This window comes from Rhododendron vialii, chromosome 5a, assembly GCF_030253575.1.
Source record: "Rhododendron vialii isolate Sample 1 chromosome 5a, ASM3025357v1".
In the NCBI taxonomy this organism is placed as follows: domain Eukaryota; kingdom Viridiplantae; phylum Streptophyta; class Magnoliopsida; order Ericales; family Ericaceae; genus Rhododendron; species Rhododendron vialii.
In genome coordinates, this window is record NC_080561.1 from 30,479,279 (window position 1) to 30,497,589 (window position 18,311).

At 38.7% G+C, this 18,311-nt stretch overlaps 1 protein-coding gene across 10 annotated transcripts; it reads right to left on the reverse strand.

The window, feature by feature from the left end:
• Positions 1-2,809: 2,809 nt before the first annotated feature.
• On the reverse strand, positions 2,810-17,930 carry LOC131325903 (uncharacterized). 10 transcript variants are annotated; one of them, XR_009199870.1, is made up of 20 exons: positions 17,662-17,930; positions 15,611-15,720; positions 14,753-14,911; positions 14,424-14,489; positions 14,242-14,331; positions 13,785-14,090; positions 13,527-13,624; positions 10,448-10,483; positions 9,891-10,011; positions 9,535-9,771; positions 8,051-8,146; positions 7,855-7,920; positions 7,680-7,718; positions 7,471-7,605; positions 6,558-6,919; positions 5,304-5,397; positions 4,811-5,005; positions 4,088-4,206; positions 3,334-3,381; positions 2,810-3,239 (listed from the first exon to the last, which is right to left on the reverse strand). XR_009199870.1 is itself a non-coding variant. In XM_058358388.1 (20 exons), the coding sequence occupies exons 2-18, from the start codon at positions 15,707-15,709 to the stop codon at positions 4,105-4,107; spliced, it is 2,301 nt and encodes a 766-aa protein (XP_058214371.1). In that variant the 5' UTR covers positions 15,710-15,720; positions 17,662-17,930; the 3' UTR covers positions 2,810-3,239; positions 3,357-3,381; positions 4,088-4,104. The 10 variants fall into 10 exon arrangements, 4 of the variants coding, with proteins under 4 accessions (XP_058214371.1, XP_058214370.1, XP_058214372.1 ...); XR_009199869.1 differs by having other exon boundaries at positions 3,331-3,381; XR_009199868.1 differs by having other exon boundaries at positions 2,810-3,258; positions 3,331-3,381.
• Between the last annotated feature and the right edge of the window lie 381 nt (positions 17,931-18,311).

Sequence of the window (18,311 nt, forward strand, 5' to 3'; positions counted from 1 at the left end):
ACCGAACCGACCTAATGCGTGTACATGACTCGTAACATGCCCGCAAGAGGTAGTAGGGATGGCAATGGGGCGGTCGAGGAGTCGGATTTAGCATCTCTCCAAACCCGCCCCATTTTATATTGGATCGGAGTCAGAGTGGGAGGAAATCAGGGAGGTGCCGGAGTCGGAAAATTATTGGGCTCTCATTCACCGTAATAATTTGACTAATTTTGTACTTTTTAGAGTATTTTGACAAGAAAACAAGATATTGATGAGAGTTTAAAAAAATGGAATTAATTTTGTCACTCCTCTTTTTATTAATGTCACTCCCCTTCTCTCACAAAACAAATCATCTAATCAAGACACAAAGAGAAGTAGCATTACCAAAAAGGGGAGCGGCAAAATCACTCCCCTAAAAAAAAATCAAAAAACCAAAGACATAAACTAGTGTTTTATTAATTGGTATATTGCCTTATTAATTATATCAAAGAAATGAAATTTATTTAGACATACATTCAAAAATATAAATACATATAATCGGAGTTAGATCAGGTTATAACAGGGTGAGGGAAGCAAATATCATCCCTGCCCATTTGCTTATCGGATCGGGCGGGGATGGGGCGCAAGTAATTGCCATTCCTAAGGGGTAGGTAGGAGCGAGAATGTAAAAGTGTCTTTCAACACATCTCAAATGTTAAAACTCATGAAAATGAGGAGTAAGAACGGAAACATAGATCAAGTATTAAGAACGAAAGCAAAAAGTAAACATCGTAAATATATGTGATTTAAGTTAAAACTAGTGTTGCACGAGAAAAGGGGTTAAGAACAACCCTAAAGCGGTCAAGGCCTGCGACCTCGAGTTTGCTTCTTCCTAGGGTCTCAAGTTCGTGAAGTAATTCTATTGGATGTGGTTTGATGATTTTCTCACTTTCTTGTTTGATAAAATGGTCCATTGCTAATTGTTTCAGTGTTGGAAATATGAGACTTCTAATTTCAGCCCTTATAGAACATATCACTTTTCCAGTATTTGAAGCCACTTATAACAAGAACCCAGAAATGCAAAAGGACAACAATAGGGTGTAGCCTTCTTAAACAACTGGCTTAATAAATAAAAAAATGACACTGTCACTCAACAATTGTTGTTAATTAATGTTACACAAATATCTTCTGGGGTACAAAAACGTCAATGATACACACAAATGCGCAAAATTCTTGCACGCACGCCCACAATAAGCAAGATGCCCGCTTTCTTACCTATTGTGAGCGCGTGCAAGTGTTTGCGCAGCGTTGTGTGTCCTTGCCGCCGTTGTTCTTTCTGGGGTGTTGGTTGAGATTGTTTGGGGTTATCTTACGAGTCTACGACTAGGTGTTTAGTGGGCTTAACTGGATTTTCCTTTTTGAACGGCGGAAAAATATTGGGCCTGACCGGATGACATGTGGACCACACAAGCTGGGTTGGATCCATCACTCTGGCTTGGAATCGATGGGAGAGGCCCGAGTAACAAAAGCCCAGTCTGCAAAGTTGCAGGTGGATAGTCGATGGGCCGGGCCGGATTGTGTATGACCGGATGGAATATTTTTGACAGGTCAACGTCATGCATGACGTGATTTGAAAACAATTACGAGTGACGTTGTAGGGGCACGAGCTTGATGGTCGGAATCATGCATATTTTAGAGCTTGTCGATAACCCCATTGACCTCAAATAGTAGGAGTTTATCCTGGTTTCGAAATATTTAGCTTAAAATAATAAGATTGCAACACTATTGAAACTCCTTTTTCTCAAGATAAATGTGTTTGAAATCATATCAGAAGATATTTTGTTGATATGATTTTTAATCAGGTTGAAGTTCTCGACGAATCACAAAATAAGCTCCGGCAGGCCCACAAGAAGCCGGAATTGGACCGTCCAATCAATCAAGTGGATTGGAGAGGATCCAGCTTCATTTTCAAAATCTCCCAACAAAACTTTCTTGACATCACTTTGATCAAACTAAAGCCCTATACAATGCTAATACGGCTGGATACAAACCAGGCCACTCGTACTCAACTCGCTAAAAGCTCGTTCAACATCAACTAGATCCACAAACAAATAAAAGTACTCATGTTCAACTCGTTAAACCCCATTATAAATGCATGAACAAATAAAAATTTACCAAAATTTACACCCAGTTCAAAGTGGACAATCCACACCATGTTTTTTGGACTCAGCTCATAGCAGGGTTAGTAGTGTTAGGGGGCTCAAACCTTACCAGGCCGCCCTCATACATGACTATAGGGGAAGCGTCAACTGCACTCCACTCCACTTGCGATGATCCACACTTTGAGACCGCCAAAAACGTCCTTGCTGCTTGTCCATTTCAGTGTCAGTTTCAGGAAGCTGCTTTTGAAAACTGATGCTCATTTCTTATAAACTGTTCCTACTAACAGAAATAAGTTTCGAAATCTGTAACTATGGGAGTTTTGTTTGTTAAATGAAAAAGATAACTAATTCTGGAACATCAAACAAACACTCAGGCTCAATAGAGCTCAATCTGAGATTGTCTTTGCTGGATAGTCAACCCAAACTTGAACACAATCTCTATGCCACTTAATTTTCCGTTCAAGCAGGCTTAAACCGCCTCGGATTCTGTTTGGGGCCTTCTTTCTAGTTTACAAGCCTATTTCGTATCATAAAACTACCACTGTTTCAACACCTACCCAACACAAAACCAGAGGCCATAAAGGCATAAACATCGCACACTACAAAAACAACATAGTCAATGTCTTGCATCAATTACGTTCAAAATTGGTTCAAGATCTCAGAAGATAACATGTATATAAGAGAGCATGAGAAAGCAATGAAATGGTAAATATATTATTTCCAAAGAGAAAGTGAAAACGTCCATAGCACTAGTTTTTGCTAGGTTCTGTATGGCCATAATACAATACTTTGTTTTCAATGTTTGGCAAAGCTTTCGACATCATACCTATACTACAGCTCCCACTTGGAAACACCATACTTCCCGTTATTTCTCCTTCACCTTCAGAACAAAAAACCCTTATATATGCAACGGGCAAACCCGAGCCTGTAACAACTTAGCAACGTGTCTTAAAGCTTGCTTGTTGGCTAAACATCACAAAAATTCCTATACCAATTGTTCAACTAGGAAAATACTACCCGGTCTCGGCAAGTTTGGAAATGCTGCCAACTGATTTGCTCCCCAGGTTTACATGGAAGCGGTGAACAATTCTGATCAACACGAGCACTCTCCCAAGTTCTCTACACAAGCACCAAAACTCTGTTATCATTGTTTAGGTTTCAACCATAGAAACCTTGAGGGGGAAAAAAAAAGATGGACAGAGAAAAATACTACTGAAAATCCTATCACGAGTTTACCGCTTCAAGTAACCGCCAGTGCCAACTGCCAAGATTGGAATTTTTTGTTTCAGGAAACTTTTACGCATATTCAGCAATATAAACTTCACAATATACTTCGAGTATATCCCATTTATCAAACAGTTAAGAGTAACAAAAAATGAGAGCACCAGAGCTGGTAACATAGAAACTGTAAGCCAAGAGTACAGTAGAGACTCATATCTGCTTCACTGAAAAAGTATGATATAGTTAAGTAGAAATGCTAATGGTTGTCAATCGTCTCGAGGTACAAGTCAAAATCTATTTAAAAAATGCGTAAGAAAAGTAGAAGCGCGTGTATAAGTGTTTGATAGTATGTAGAAGTATTGGAAGACATGTGACATACACATTGGTTCAGCACTATCCACCTTAATAACAGTCCTATGGGCTGTTGTTGGCACGACGCAAATAAAACAAGGTACCAGCTTGACAGAATATTTTTTTCTCTTGTTGTGTGATTAGTATTGTCTCACTTCCAGGATAGATGCTTGGGATTGGTCCATTCCATAAAACAGAGGAAATGAATAACAATTACATCCTGCCACGTAAGTAGTGATCCTATAAAAACAATGAGGAGAAATTCAAGACTTGCTCAAAGCTTCGAAATGTAACATGTGTGGTCTACTGAAACAAACTTCATGCCACAAAATTGTTTATGAGACAAAAGAGCGGCCAAGAATAATACTATGTACGTGAAGTAAGCCAGTACTCACCACCCGGATCCATGGTGTCACCTGCTGCCCTGCACCACTCGGTAGTTGAGGACGAGGTCCTCTTGTTTCTTCCATATATAAGTGCGGACTGTAGCTAGGCTCATGTCAGGGGATAAGACCTGAAAAAGAACCGAAGTTGCTAAATTCATGGAATTAACGAATTTTAAACTCGTGAAGAAACCAAGAAACGGACACAAATTTCATGAAATCCACCAACTGAAAGAAGTAAAGCAAATAACGGGAAAAAAGGAGGTTCAACCATGGGACTGATGGCTGTTAAACCATGTCAACTAAGAGTAGCGAAAAATGTAAGAGAACTTTACCAAAGCAGTGTACGAAAACGTATAAATACATTTGATCGTAATTGTTCAACTAAGAGAACAGAAATTTTTCAGGTGGAAAAACGATGATATTATGAACACGGGAACTCAAGTTGATGAAGGAAAAAATGCAGATGTACCAAATTAAAATAGAATAGATAACAAAAGTAAAAGATAAAAACTTTTTCAGTGCAACTTATGTCAATAATTCCACATGTGCAGACTGCGCAGGAGGATTTCGGAATAGTAAAAGAATCCAGCACATATACATTGTGAGCAAATGTACTAGGCCTTATACCATAATCTGAATCACCAGACTACTCTAATTTGTGACTAAACATCACCCGACATGTGGGACACATGTCACTCGTACTCCTCACCCATATAAGATATAATAACTTGCCTGATTATTGCACAAGATCTCTATTGACGGCTTAAGCTTCTGCCAAGACTTCAACCCAGATCTGAAAGAACCATCGCCTCCAACAGCTGGATGCTGCAATGGTCCTCCAGTAAGTCCAGGAGCAAAAGTTCCATCAGGGTCCAAACTATCCAACGGTTTGTCGAGAACCATCTTTTCTACAACATAGTTAACAACCTGAAAATAAAAATCAGAAGAGCTCAATACACATTAATGCTCTCTCTACATATCTAGTAAAAAAAAGGGAAAATTCACAGTTAAAATTACAGGACAAATGGAACCCAAAGGAACATGGAGATTTGACGCCGTATAGGTAGTGGGTGGGTCTACCAGCACATAACTCAATTATCCCTAAATTGAGGAAAAATCAAAGTGATCTGCAACTAGGACCTCCTATATAGAGTAATAATGCAACATAGGATGGTGTCGATGTTAACCAAAAAATAAATAACTGAGGTATCTCTTTTTAACTTACTTTATGAATCCTCAATATACGAGGTGCACTCAATTTCCCTTGCGTGAGAATCTGGACAGATGAACCCTCACATGGGTGCAAGTAAAAGCTGCATCTGCAAAATTAGGATAAACTCGGTTAAACATACTTAAAACCATTTTAAAACAGATACGCCCTAAAACAGGCCAGAGCAAAAAAGTAGACAGTAGCTAAATGACTTTAGCAGTGTGCTGCAACTACTTTATTGAGAAGTTAAGCCTCACTTCATTCAAGGAAAGCTAAATTTGTCAACTGAACCATGAAAAAGACCCACATGAGGAAAAACAGGGAAATAAGGATCAACAGGCCAACAGCAAAAAAGACGGAAAGAAACAATAAGAATAAGTTTCTTTCAACATCTCTATTATTTACAGACTCAACTTTCAGGTGAAATAGTTCAACTCCAATAGTTCCTTGGAGTTGAACTATATATTTTCTTTTTCAGTCCCTCGGAGTTGAAAGATATGAGACTGCCGTTCCTAAAGGTCAAACCGTTGCTGTTCAAAAAAAAAGGTCTCACCGTTACGCAGTAATGAATCGGATATGGGTGTATATATAAGGGGTTGGGCACCTCAAGGCTCAAAATAGATCAAAATCGGACATGGATATGGGGATACGCCACCTAATTTTCAAAATAATTTCTCATGTATTTATATATGTAAAAGAAACACTTGATTTACATTTGCCAAATAAAAGAACAGAGTATAACAAACTGTCCAGATTTGAATACTTCAAGGTGTTTAAGTTGTCAGCCAGGTTCTTGTCCACGCTCCTCTCCATTCAAAGCACTACAACAAGAATGGCTTCCAAGTTGATTTGAAGCTTCAACTAGAAGTAAGTTCCATCAACAGATTTAAAAAATTTCCCTAAAAACTTTAACTCTTTAAGACAGATCAACCCGGCCTAAGAAAAGAAAAAACTCAGCCGTGTCATGTCATGTCGACACAGGTACTCTGCCCAAAATCACGGATCCATATATCATAGGGTCTAACAAAAAAAAACAATTCTTGAAAAATGAGAGGCTTTCACAAAGACATATGGGAAGCAGCATTGAGAGAGGCTTTCACAAAGACATATGGGAAGCAGCATTGAGAGAGGCGATTTTCAGGAGAATCTTGACATGAAGCAAAAATCGCAAAAGACACTGCGAGTTACTCAATTGCAATATATTTTTACACTTTTTGCAGGTTTATAGGCAAGTTATGTAAATAAAAAGCAACACCGCCAAATAATTACTTGGTATTTTCCCGGGGAGGCAAGCGATTATTCAACACACAATCCAGGCACCACCAAGGAAAATATTTCTCATCTTCTGTTCCATCTAAGTCAGTAATCTTCTTTCTCCATGGACCACCTTGAGAGCCCTCAGTAATAATTGAAGGAGGAGAAGCTGCTGAAAATTCAAATGGAGGATAAACGACGGTATCATTTTCAACATTACCATCAACCTCTCCTCTTGAAAGGGTAATACTCCTAGCAGAAATATCCTTGCCAGATGGAACTTCTCCATTAGCAGAAGCTTGGGATCCAGATCTCTGCCTTCTTTTGGTTAACCAATAAGCAAACAGCCCCTTAAGAGTTTCACGAGCCAAATTAACCTGCAGAATAACATAAGAGGATGAAAATAGGAAATAAATAAATAAAACTGACACAGTCGGAAACTGGGTACACTTAAAGCCATTTGCAATAAACAATAAAATGACAGAAACATAGTGCAAGCAATCTTAGCTAAAGATCACGATAAAAAATATGGTATCCATATTTTTCAAGCTCACCAATTTGTATTAAGTGTTATAATCTATTTCTATCCATTGAGAAATTTTCTACGTCTGCAATGGATAAGCAGTTGGCACACGTGCTCAAGTGTGTTATTTCAATTTTATTCTTAACAGGCTGGGTACATGTGATATCGTTAGATTTGATAAGTGTTAAAACCTATCGTAATCAACCAGTTGGTGCAACCTATATCTTAGTAGAAAGAATTTACATCAATGACAAATCAAATGGCCATCCATGTCCACTGTAATCTAAACACTTATCTGTTAACCATAGGTTATCAGTTCACCCCCATTTACATCTTCTATTTCAGTATCCATATTTGATTTACTGTACAGGGAACAAGCGAACAAAGGAAAGAATAAGTCCGTACCTTGTCATCCTCAGGTTTCCCAACGATGTTAAGATCTGCCGAGTACATTTCTGCAGAAAAGCATTGTGGCGTATCCAGGTGGACAGACAAGCTTCCAAGCCTCGTATCCACAGTGAACCATGCAGGAATGCTGACCTGAGGAAGCGAAGCAAAAGTCAAAAGAAAAATCAACCACATTCTTGGGTATTAAGGTGCATTGCAATCCATACCATCTCAAACAGCTCTTCCTTTTTCTCCTTAAATGAGACCTAAAAGAAGACAGCAAACTAACCAGTTACTCAATGAGTTACAATAGAGTAAGAGAAAAAGGAAACATAACCAGGTAAAAGTAACACAGGGCGAAGTCAGATATGGAACACGTTAGAAAATTAAAAACACTCAAACCTCTCCAAAGTCTTTGACCACAACGCCCCTCGTAATCTCCCACAGCTTTACTGATCCAGCAGTATCCTATTAAATTCAAGTTTCACGAGGTGTTTACAGATCTTGTCCACAGAGACAAAAAGTTTGGTGTTTAAAAAAGCAATTGGTAACGAAGAGCGAGTGTTGAACAATAAATATGGAAAAGCACCCGAATTACCTTAGTTAGAACATGCCTTCTATTGTTCAAAATTTCATGCTGAACTATAGCTGGAGTGCCAGGAATGGAAAAGGATGGTTCTTTATAAACAGGAACCTACAACATTGGAAAACTATAATTACTATACTAAGTTAACAAAAGGGAAATGTAGATACGGAATAAAAGAAAGAAGTTACAAAGATTTTTACGTAACACTATTGAGAGTTCGTTCAAAAGCTAATACTTTTCTCAGATATTGGAACCAGCACAACGATAAAAAAGTTTAGATGGTTCAAGCTGATTCTATTTTGCCACACTGAATTCCCACAAGTAATACATCATAAACTTTGAGATATGAAGTAGAAACTAGGAACGCAATTTTTTATCAGCAGCAACAGAATTATCCTAAAAGGAAGAACAATAAGAGAGATCAAGTAGAGTGTTCAAACATGTCAATGAAAGGCACACACCCATGCCTGCAATGTACACTTTCTCATACAGAAATGTCAGTCAGATTCCTTAATTTATGTCAGCTTTTTGACGAATCCACATTGTACCTGATGAATCCACATTGTAACTGACGAATCCACGTTGTACCATCTTGCAGTATCTAATAAACTACCTAATCTATAACCTCAGCCTATTAATGGCAAACATCAGAAAGTCTCAATGTTCTTTTTAGATGGCTAAAAGCTATCAATTTTAAAATGATAATGTGGACACATTAAAAATGGCCAGCAATGTACCATCTTGCAGTATCTAATAAACCTCCAAATCTATAACCTCAGCCTCTTAATGGCAAAAGTCAGAATGTCTCAATGTTCCTTTTAGATGGCGAAAAACTCTCAATTTTAAAAATTTAAAATGATAATGTGGACACATTAAAATTGGACAGCAATGTATTGAATTCCTCCTGGAAAAAGTACATCATTGGTGATAGACTTATAATCAACCTTCATAAATTCATCAAATCAATCTCCAAATGTGCAAATGGTGACAATAGGAGAAGAACAAAAAGAATGCCTAAAGAGGGATTCAAATACTGTAACAGGAGAAAAGGGCATGCACAATAAAACAAGAGGATAAAAGAAAAAAACAGAAATAGAACATAAACTGATCTACCAATCTACCCTTCGAAAACAATTTTCCTACCATTCCTACCAGTTTGCTGCTAAAGGAAATAGGGAGAGTAAAGAGAGAGCAGGACAGTTAAATCTTCTATTACAAACACCAACAGAAAAGATATTTGTAAACCCAAATGGAAACAATTGTGCACACAAGTATTTTAGGATCCCAAAAACACTTGATAGGATTCCATACACCAAGCCATACTAAGACATATTTCCAATTCAACTGGGGTCGTTACACGAATCATCTTTTGCTGTCAAGGGATATTTTCCAGTAGAGATATCAAGGTACAAAAGTGGCCGATCCAAAAAAACAAGGTATAAAAGTGAAAGTAAAAAGTAAAAACTAAGTACAGACAAGAAAAGACACCAACTTACCGGGGTGGATCCCTCTAAGGAAGCTCTTGCCCTTGTAAATGATAAGTTACCAGCCACGAATGAACCGCCTCTTTGAAAGACTTTCTGAGGATTATGACCTTCAACCGGCCATTTATGCATGGAAGAGTCTGTTGTTGCGACCCATATACCATCATCATGCGATGCCAACCGCAAAATAGGATGTTCCTTTGTGCAAAGCAATATACTCTCTCTCGTAGCCAAGTCTGTTAAGTATAACTGGGAGTATAAACAACATAAGGCATCAAAAGATCAGCATGAAAGTAAGCAGCAAGGGGTGTTCAAATGCCACAAACTAGGGGATGAATTGAAGTGGTTGGTAGTAGAACTGGACTCACAGATAGGTCCCTCCCACCGCTATAGACATGACTAAATGATGGGTTGCTGGCGAGTGCCCAAACAGAATCTGTATGCACCGCATAAGAATGCACGCAACGCTGTTGACCGAGGTCCCAAAGTCTATATATAAGGAGAAAAAAAGAAAAGAAAAAGGTTCACTTAGATGGTTACTAAAAACGAAAAAAGTCTGAAGTATTCATTAGATTTGCATGTCCTCATTCTTCATCCGTCTCTTCCATAAGACATTAAACTCAATAAAGTTTTCCAATTTATCTAACAAGAAAACCTTGACAACAGAGGTCAAGGTACGTTTCATAGTAAAAAGGGGGACGGAGAGAGAGGGAGAGTGAGAAAAGCCCATGCACAGTTAATGCTTGGAACATGATCCCAAAGGATCCAATTCCAAGAATGCCTTGATTCTTCTCTAAAATCGAAAATTGAACCCATTACTAAATCCTAGCAACACTAAGGGCACACTATGAGCTAGAAACTTTATACAGCACAAATTTGGATGTAGCCATATCACAATGTATTTTATGGTGACCTCTGAAATCACCTGATCATAGAATCTGATGATCCAGATAAGCATAGCCTGCAATTACAGAAGATGAAACCATTACTAACTTGTGGAACGGTAGATTTCATATATTTTGGTAAAAATACACATCAGATGGCTTATCAAAGAATATTACACATCAGATTAGCCATAAAAGTCAAAAGAGACAGCAGAATCAGTATTGGAGATGGAACCTACCAAATTTGGAAATAATCCAATAATCCAGCAGGAGCACACAATATTTCAAGCAAACTAATTCAGCAAATACAAACCGATTGTTGACAAACCTTGTAATATGTCAACTTAAATAATTTTGGTATCAAATACCTGTGCTTTTGGAAAGGAAACTAAATCTCCAGATAATTCATTGTTCATCAGAGTTGTGATTCATGTCAGATTATGTAAAAATTGTCTCTGACCCAATGACCAACAAGACAGAGATCTTTGAATCTCTCTACAGCCTTCTAGGAGTCTCATAACAGAGATCTTTGAATTTCACTATGGCCTTCTAGGGTCTCAACTGGAGTTCATCATTTACATCTTACATCTAAAAGATCACAAAAATCTGCTTGAAATTCTAGCCCATCAAACCTATGGAATTGTCTCTTCAAGCTCGCTTAAATAGAAGAATAGCCCTACACCAAATCGAAACACCAGTATATTGAAAAACCAAAACAAGAAAATGGTATGACAACACCCCCCCTCTCCCCCCCCCCCCCCCCCCACATGAATGCGTACAAACATAAACAGCCAAATGATAACTATTATTAGATTGTTAACCACCAACTCATCTAAATGCTTAAGTTGTTAGAGAGGGGCAACTTTATTATTTATATACCTTCAACACGCCCCCTCATGACCAGCCAGGCTCTCCTCCATAACTCATAAGCGGGCTGAACATGTGTAAATATTTTAACATTAGCTAAGCAATGAGGTTCGAACACAGGACATATTGCCTGCTCTAATACCATATTAGATTGTTAACCACCAACTCATCTAAAACTAAAAGCTTAAGTTGTTAGAGAGAGGGGCAACTTTATTATTTATACCTTCAACAACTATCAACTTGTAAGGTTACTGTATGCCTGAATCATACATCACTTTATTGCTTCTACGAATCAAATCCTACAAAACTGTTTGCAACCACATCACACCAAATGCAGATTCTGTCAAAGCCAACCCAATATTTTATTTCATTATTGGGAAAATTCTCTTTACCACATTGAACTTTGAACTGGATACACATACACACCTTGAACTTTAAAAACCTACATCTACACTCCCCGTAGTCCAGACTAAAGTGAAAATATTTGTTGTCGCCAACGAAGTATGAAGCAAGGGTATCCAGAAACAAAGGCATACCCAGTACGGGTACGGCAAAATATGTACCGGGTAACCTGAAAACAAACCAGGTACATTTGTATGTTTTAGGTACAGTAGGGGTATTGCTTGGGTACGCGAATGGTGCTTTATTGGGTACATTTGCTTTTGGCACAGAGAGAGAGAGAGAGCTAACCCTTAACGAGGGGTATGAGTCAGAGACTGAGAGGAGAGAACCAAATTTGCCTTGTCGAAGGGAGATCAGTCGGCATTTTCAGTCAATGGAGGAGAGGCTGGTTGTAGTGCTTCATCGTCATCGTTGGGCAGAGAATAGCTCGATCAGACCTAGATCTGCTGCTGCTTTCTTATTCTTATAGTCAGCTAAATTACAATTTGCAGACCCCATCTTTTAACCGATTACTCTGGAGCCCCCTACCTTGCTTCTATTGGTAAAACATGTTATACCTGCGTATCCGTACCTATACCCGTGCTAGATCTCCGTACCTTGCTCAGGTATAACATATTTTACCAATACCCGTGCTAGATCTCTGTAACCGTACCCATGCTTCATACGTTGTCCCATACAAACTAACACCGAATCTGACTGTCAAAAGTACCCTGTTTTCCAACAACTAGAATGACTTTAATACACTCAGATGGAAATAGATACATGCCCGCACTACGCAACACATACAATAGAATTGGGTCAAGACATCAATCAGCATGCAATCTATAAATGAAGGCCTGCACTATTGTTTTAAAACTCCTTTGGATTTTAACCTGATAAAGTGCAAGTATATAGTGGTGGAGCCTGAGTAGCCAATGCTTGTGGTGGAGCCTGAGTTATGGGAGATTTGGCAGAAAAAGTTGTGGGGTATCATAGGAAGATCAGCAGAAGCAGTAATGGTGAGAGAAGCTGCTTCAACATACTTACAAGCTTAATTTTAGCAAACAGAGTTGGCTAAACTGCTGCTTCAAAGAGAAAATGTAAAAGAGACCTAAGGGTGTGCTGCAAAGGATAAAGTATTTATGAGTAGGGTAAGAGGTTTTATGTAACTGTAGGTTTTTGAAGTTGAGGGGAGCTATGTGTTTTCAGGGCGAAGTACAAGGGGGTAAAGCAATTTTTGCTCTCATTTTACTTTTTCTCCTTTCCAACTATGGGTGGTTGTCAGGTTGAGACAACTCAATCCAACAAGTCGAGTATGTTAGCGTCATCAGTTCACTCTCATAGTCTCATGAGTCATGCCATCTAGAATATTCAATATTTGGGCAAGCAAGCATCAGTTGACAGACAAAATATGGACAGAAGATGGGGGAGGGGGACAGAGAAGGATTGGAATATAAACTGGAATAACTGATCAAGCTAAAGAAACTGTAGAGGAAAAGACAAAGGAGGAGCGTTGAACATAAACATGACTCCAGGACAACATCTTTCGAGCACAAGCAAAGATACAACATGACGTAGATTTGGTTACTTATGGTCTCTTTCATATAACTTGGCATAGTACAATGCTAAAGATGATGACCATGCCTTTAGCTCGTCAAATCAACTGAAGGAAACCTAGTTACTGACGTGATATTGAACCATCAACCTTAATCTGGAACCCCAGTCTAGAAAAAACTATCAGCTTAATCCAAAAAGAACCTCTGCTACAGGTCAGGTTGTGTTCGCAAGAATGATAAAGATCAAAGTCACCTTACAGTTGAGTGAACAAGATTATGACATTAGTCCAAACAAATGCTGCTAAGTCCAACCCACCTGCCAGTAGAGTCCAAAAGCAGAGCCCTTACATTATCCGTATGCCCTCTAAGCTTCATGGTCTTAGAACCAGTTCTTGGGTCCCAGACACGCACAACCTGCATGAGAGCAAACATGCAAGGGGAATTGTGTTCTATTATATAAACAAACCACAAGACTTCCCAGAATCTATAATAAGAGAAGATTGCAGAAGAGACATTTTATAATCCTATTTCATTGCTGTTAAAGGATATAAAGTAACCTACTATTACAATATACCTTCTCGGTTCCACCAGAAACAAGAAGGGTCCCACTATCATTCATTCCCAACGCATAGACTGACTCCTTATGGCCTTTAGCAGCAACCGGAACATACCCATGAGACTGAGTCGCATGCAAAGATATGTTGTTGCTTGAGCCAATGGTACGAACACTAGTAATGGGCAGCGAATTCCCTAGACCACTGATACCATTTGAACATTCATCTTCTGTTGCATCACTTGTTTTAGACGTTGGGGCAAGTGCAGCTTCTAGATCCCATATGAAGACCTCGCCACCAAGCCCACCAGAGGCAACAACATTGCTCTATAAGTAATGAAGCCATAGAAGGATCAGAAATTGATGGCATTATGCCTCTCAAATTAACCATGAAAACTGAAATACAGGATTGTGCTGAAAGGAAAGTTTTCATCCGTGCGGTAAACAAGGCCCGAGGAGATATTGATAGAGAAATTACATTTTTCGGGGCAGCAGCAAGAGAAGTAACATAATCTGAGTGTTGGCGGAGAGTCCTGGTACAAGTTCCATCAGAAAAGCAATTCCATGCCTGTGGGATCCCAACCAAAAAATTAATCAGATTAATGAAGGGGCATGTTGAATAACCAATAAACCGAATAAGAATTACTTATGTTGACAAACCTTGAGTGTGGTATCTGAGGAACAGGAAACCAGAGTATTACCACCTGCAATGACAACATCATTGACCTGCACAATTTAACGCATTACATTTCCAAGAACATATCATGTAATACAGTCTTGTATCAAACTCAAATTTCAGACTAAAGTGTATCAGAGGGGAGTCAGCAGTTCAGCCATCCACTAGAAGTTCAAACAGAGTTAGCTATCCCATATGACATCTCAGCTTTCGATATGGTAACAATCCCTGGGATTTGAAATATAATAGTTTGATGGTTCATGAGGTTTATGCCACAATCGTATATTAAACCAAGTGCCAGAAGGGGAAGTACCCAATCGACATGCGACTCAAATGTGCTAGAGCAAGTAGCTCCATCTTCAGCCAACGACCATCTCTTTAATGTGCTATCACGGCTCCCGGTGAAAAGATAGTCACACCCATCTGCTACTGATGACTTCAACACAGCCAAACAATTTATGCCTGCACAATGCTGCAAAGAAAAACATTTAAAAATGAGCAACATGCAAATACCGTAACAGTAATAGACCCTGAACTCCTGACCTCCTTTCTCCTCGGACCTAAGTGCACCCCTGATGCCATTAGGCCAAAGGCCTCTTGGCTTGTGTGACTTCAGTTATTGAGAGTAATTTGAGTGCGGCATCAAAATGCTTCACACAAAAAATATGGCAATTGATTGTTCAAAAACAAAAATGATATCTAACGTATATTACCCATAAGACAACAAAGTATATATTTGAATTGACATGGACAGTAACCCAAAACATTGCACATTAGGTTAAGCTTCAACAGGACTGGAAAACCAATATGACCATACACAGGTATTGGCGTACATAATGTATCACCACTCACCGGCGATGAACAAGCAAATTGTTCACTTTAGGAAGGAAATCACAAAAAAGGGGACATACACACTCTGAGAGAAAGAGGATGACAAAGCATAGTTAACAAACTCAATTACATATAGTTTACTTGTCAAGCAAAAATGACGACCAGTGGCAGTCATCTTGGGATACATAACAGGCAAGTTCCACAAATAACCAACTTAAAGCAGTATAAATATCTTTAATGGCAGGAACAAAATATGCTCCAATTATCATCGTCCTTTTGTTACACAAAAAATAAACAAAATGTACCAAAATTTCAACTAACATATACCAAGAAGCCTCACCTTTGCATCATCAGCGTCATTCAACACATATGTCAACCTCTTCTCCTTACGAGGCCGAACTGAATTGGATGTGTTCCCTGCACTGCCCACGCGGTGCATTGCAGAAAGCCCTAGAACATGAATAAATATACGACAGATGAATGAGTTCAATGAATGGAGTCGACTAATCGTTACTTAAGAAGTAATTTCATTTTTGTTGTCCTTATGTCTAGAAGCACCTAACACCACCTCCTGTTGTCAAAACTAATTATAGTGTTTTTGGAATTTCGCTAAAATGGCATGAACAATAAAAGAAGAATACAGGCTCACATAGCACAGCCACAAAACAAAATCATATCCATATTTTATCCCATAACTTGTAAATATTCTGGATTTCCTCCAAAAAAAACATTTCTCTAATTTATTTTTAACCCTGTGGGGTACTAGATATGTCCCACCTGTATCATAGATGTATTTTAGGAATTTCTAGCCCAAAAAGAAGTCCAAGACTAAAATAAAATGGACTCTCTACTAGTCTACTTGGCAAGTTGGATACCTATTTCGAATGAAATGGAGTACTTTTGAGTTGGTGAAAATTACTCATCTTGTTTATTAGTCAATGCAGTTTCGCACGAAGATGACAAAGAACACGAGACGGTTGATGCAGCAGGGAGTCAACTGTGCTCTGAACTTCTGATATTCTCGAGAAATCACAAAGCATTTACATGGAAAGTGTCCAATTGTGGGAAGGATCTAAGGTAGAGGTACAGTTCGGTGGAAAACAAAGAAGAAAGGGGCAGAATTCGTGAGATGGTAAATGTTATAATGGGAGGGAAAACTGAAACTGACGTGGGTTGGGTAGTTTTTTGGGTGTTAGTTTGTCTATTGTGCCCCAACAGTTAAGTTCTTTGAATGGAAATAAAATATATGACAGGGCTTCAAAATATATGACACTTTTGTCTGTTCTTTGTCTTTATTTTCTTTGAACATTTTAGTTTGTTTATTCTTTATTTTGTATTAAGGGAATACCACAATCAATGTTGCTTAGAAAATATGGTAAATTTGATCTGCTTTGGGGGAGGCCAACATAAATGCGCTCACGAATTTGAGAGTGTCCCTTGGCGAGTTTGTGTCCATGGTACGTTCGACATAAGTGCATTGACCATTTTAGTGTGTATTGGTGTTCCACAGCCTATGTGTGCCAAAATCACTATGTATTTAGTCAAGCAAGTCAAAATAACTGTAGGCCTTATAAAGCAACAGCAACAGAAACAGGGCATTGAATAGCGAATGCTCAAAAAATAGTGTTCCACAGCCTGTGTGCTAAAATTACTATGTATTTAGTTAGGCGCGTCAAAATAACAGTAGGCCTTATAAAGTTACAGCAACAGAAACAGGGCATTGAATAGCTAATGCTCCCTATTTTAAATTGCGTCAACTACTAACTTTACATACAATGTAAGAATACTTACCAATCAAAACATTATACCTAAAACATAGTAGGTTTTGACTATCCCTTTCTTGATTTGGAAATTATTGAATCAAAATATCCCACAATCTGTACATGAATTTAGTTGAAAATTAGTGTCCCGCCTGAAATTAAAACACCCTTCACCCCATGCCGGGTTTTATTCCTCTGAGAGAAGTGATGACCGGATGCCTGGCTTTTACTGGGCGTATTGTATGTGCCAATTGCCATTTAGCTAATAAGCCCGTGGATATTGAGGTGGGGTCCCCAATAACTCAGGCGGGTGAACCCTTGTGATTTTGCAAGCAAATCCATACTTCCGTGAATGCGTATACACTACATATTGAGGTCAAAACAATTAGTACAAGCATTGTGATGTTGTGTGGAGTTTCCAGTCAACTAATTAGCTCTTCTACAGTTCTACTAACATAGCCCACCATTGACAGAAACCTAGAAAGCCCCCTGCCGCCTCAAATTGCTAAAAAGAAGGGCCCTAATTTTTTTCATTCTGTCTCTATATCAAACCTCAGATATATGTAGAAGCATCAAAAATTACCCACGGAAAACAACAAACAAAAAGACGACCAGAGAGAGAGAGAGGTACCTGTTGTTATCGTTGACGGAGCCGACGATCGTTGCCGGACCTGCTGAGCTCTGATCGATACAAGATGGAGATTATGGAGTGGTAACGATTCTGATCGGTGAATAATTTAGGGCAGAGAGAGAGAGAGAGAGAGTAGTCGTTATCGTGCCGAAGCTGGACTTTGTTGGATTTTGAGATTAACGAACGAAGATTATGGAATGGTTCCTGAGATTCTGATCGAGTAATAGGGCTCACAGGTTTATGGGTCTTGTATTCTTCGCTATTACGAAATTTACCCCACGACTTCATATTTAGCGTAGATTTACCCCCTAGAAAGCATACGGATTTTATTTTTAACCCCTGCAGTGCCGGGATTGTACAATGCAATTACTTCTTTTCAGTAGTAGGTGAAAAGAAACAAGAGTGGTAGACCATACTCAAGGTTCCCTTTGTGGATGATTTCAAAATTTTATCCACTTTTTGGAAGGAGTCGTATTCGCGTCGGGTCTCTTGAACCAACTGTTCTATCTATGCACGATTTTCAGTTAGTTTTCACTTCAATTATCAGTTATCACTCTCATTTCTTTATCTCTCTATACTTATTATTACCTAAAAACAGACTAGATTTCCTTTGGCTAGCTATTTGGAAGCCTTTTTGTTAAAGACCGATT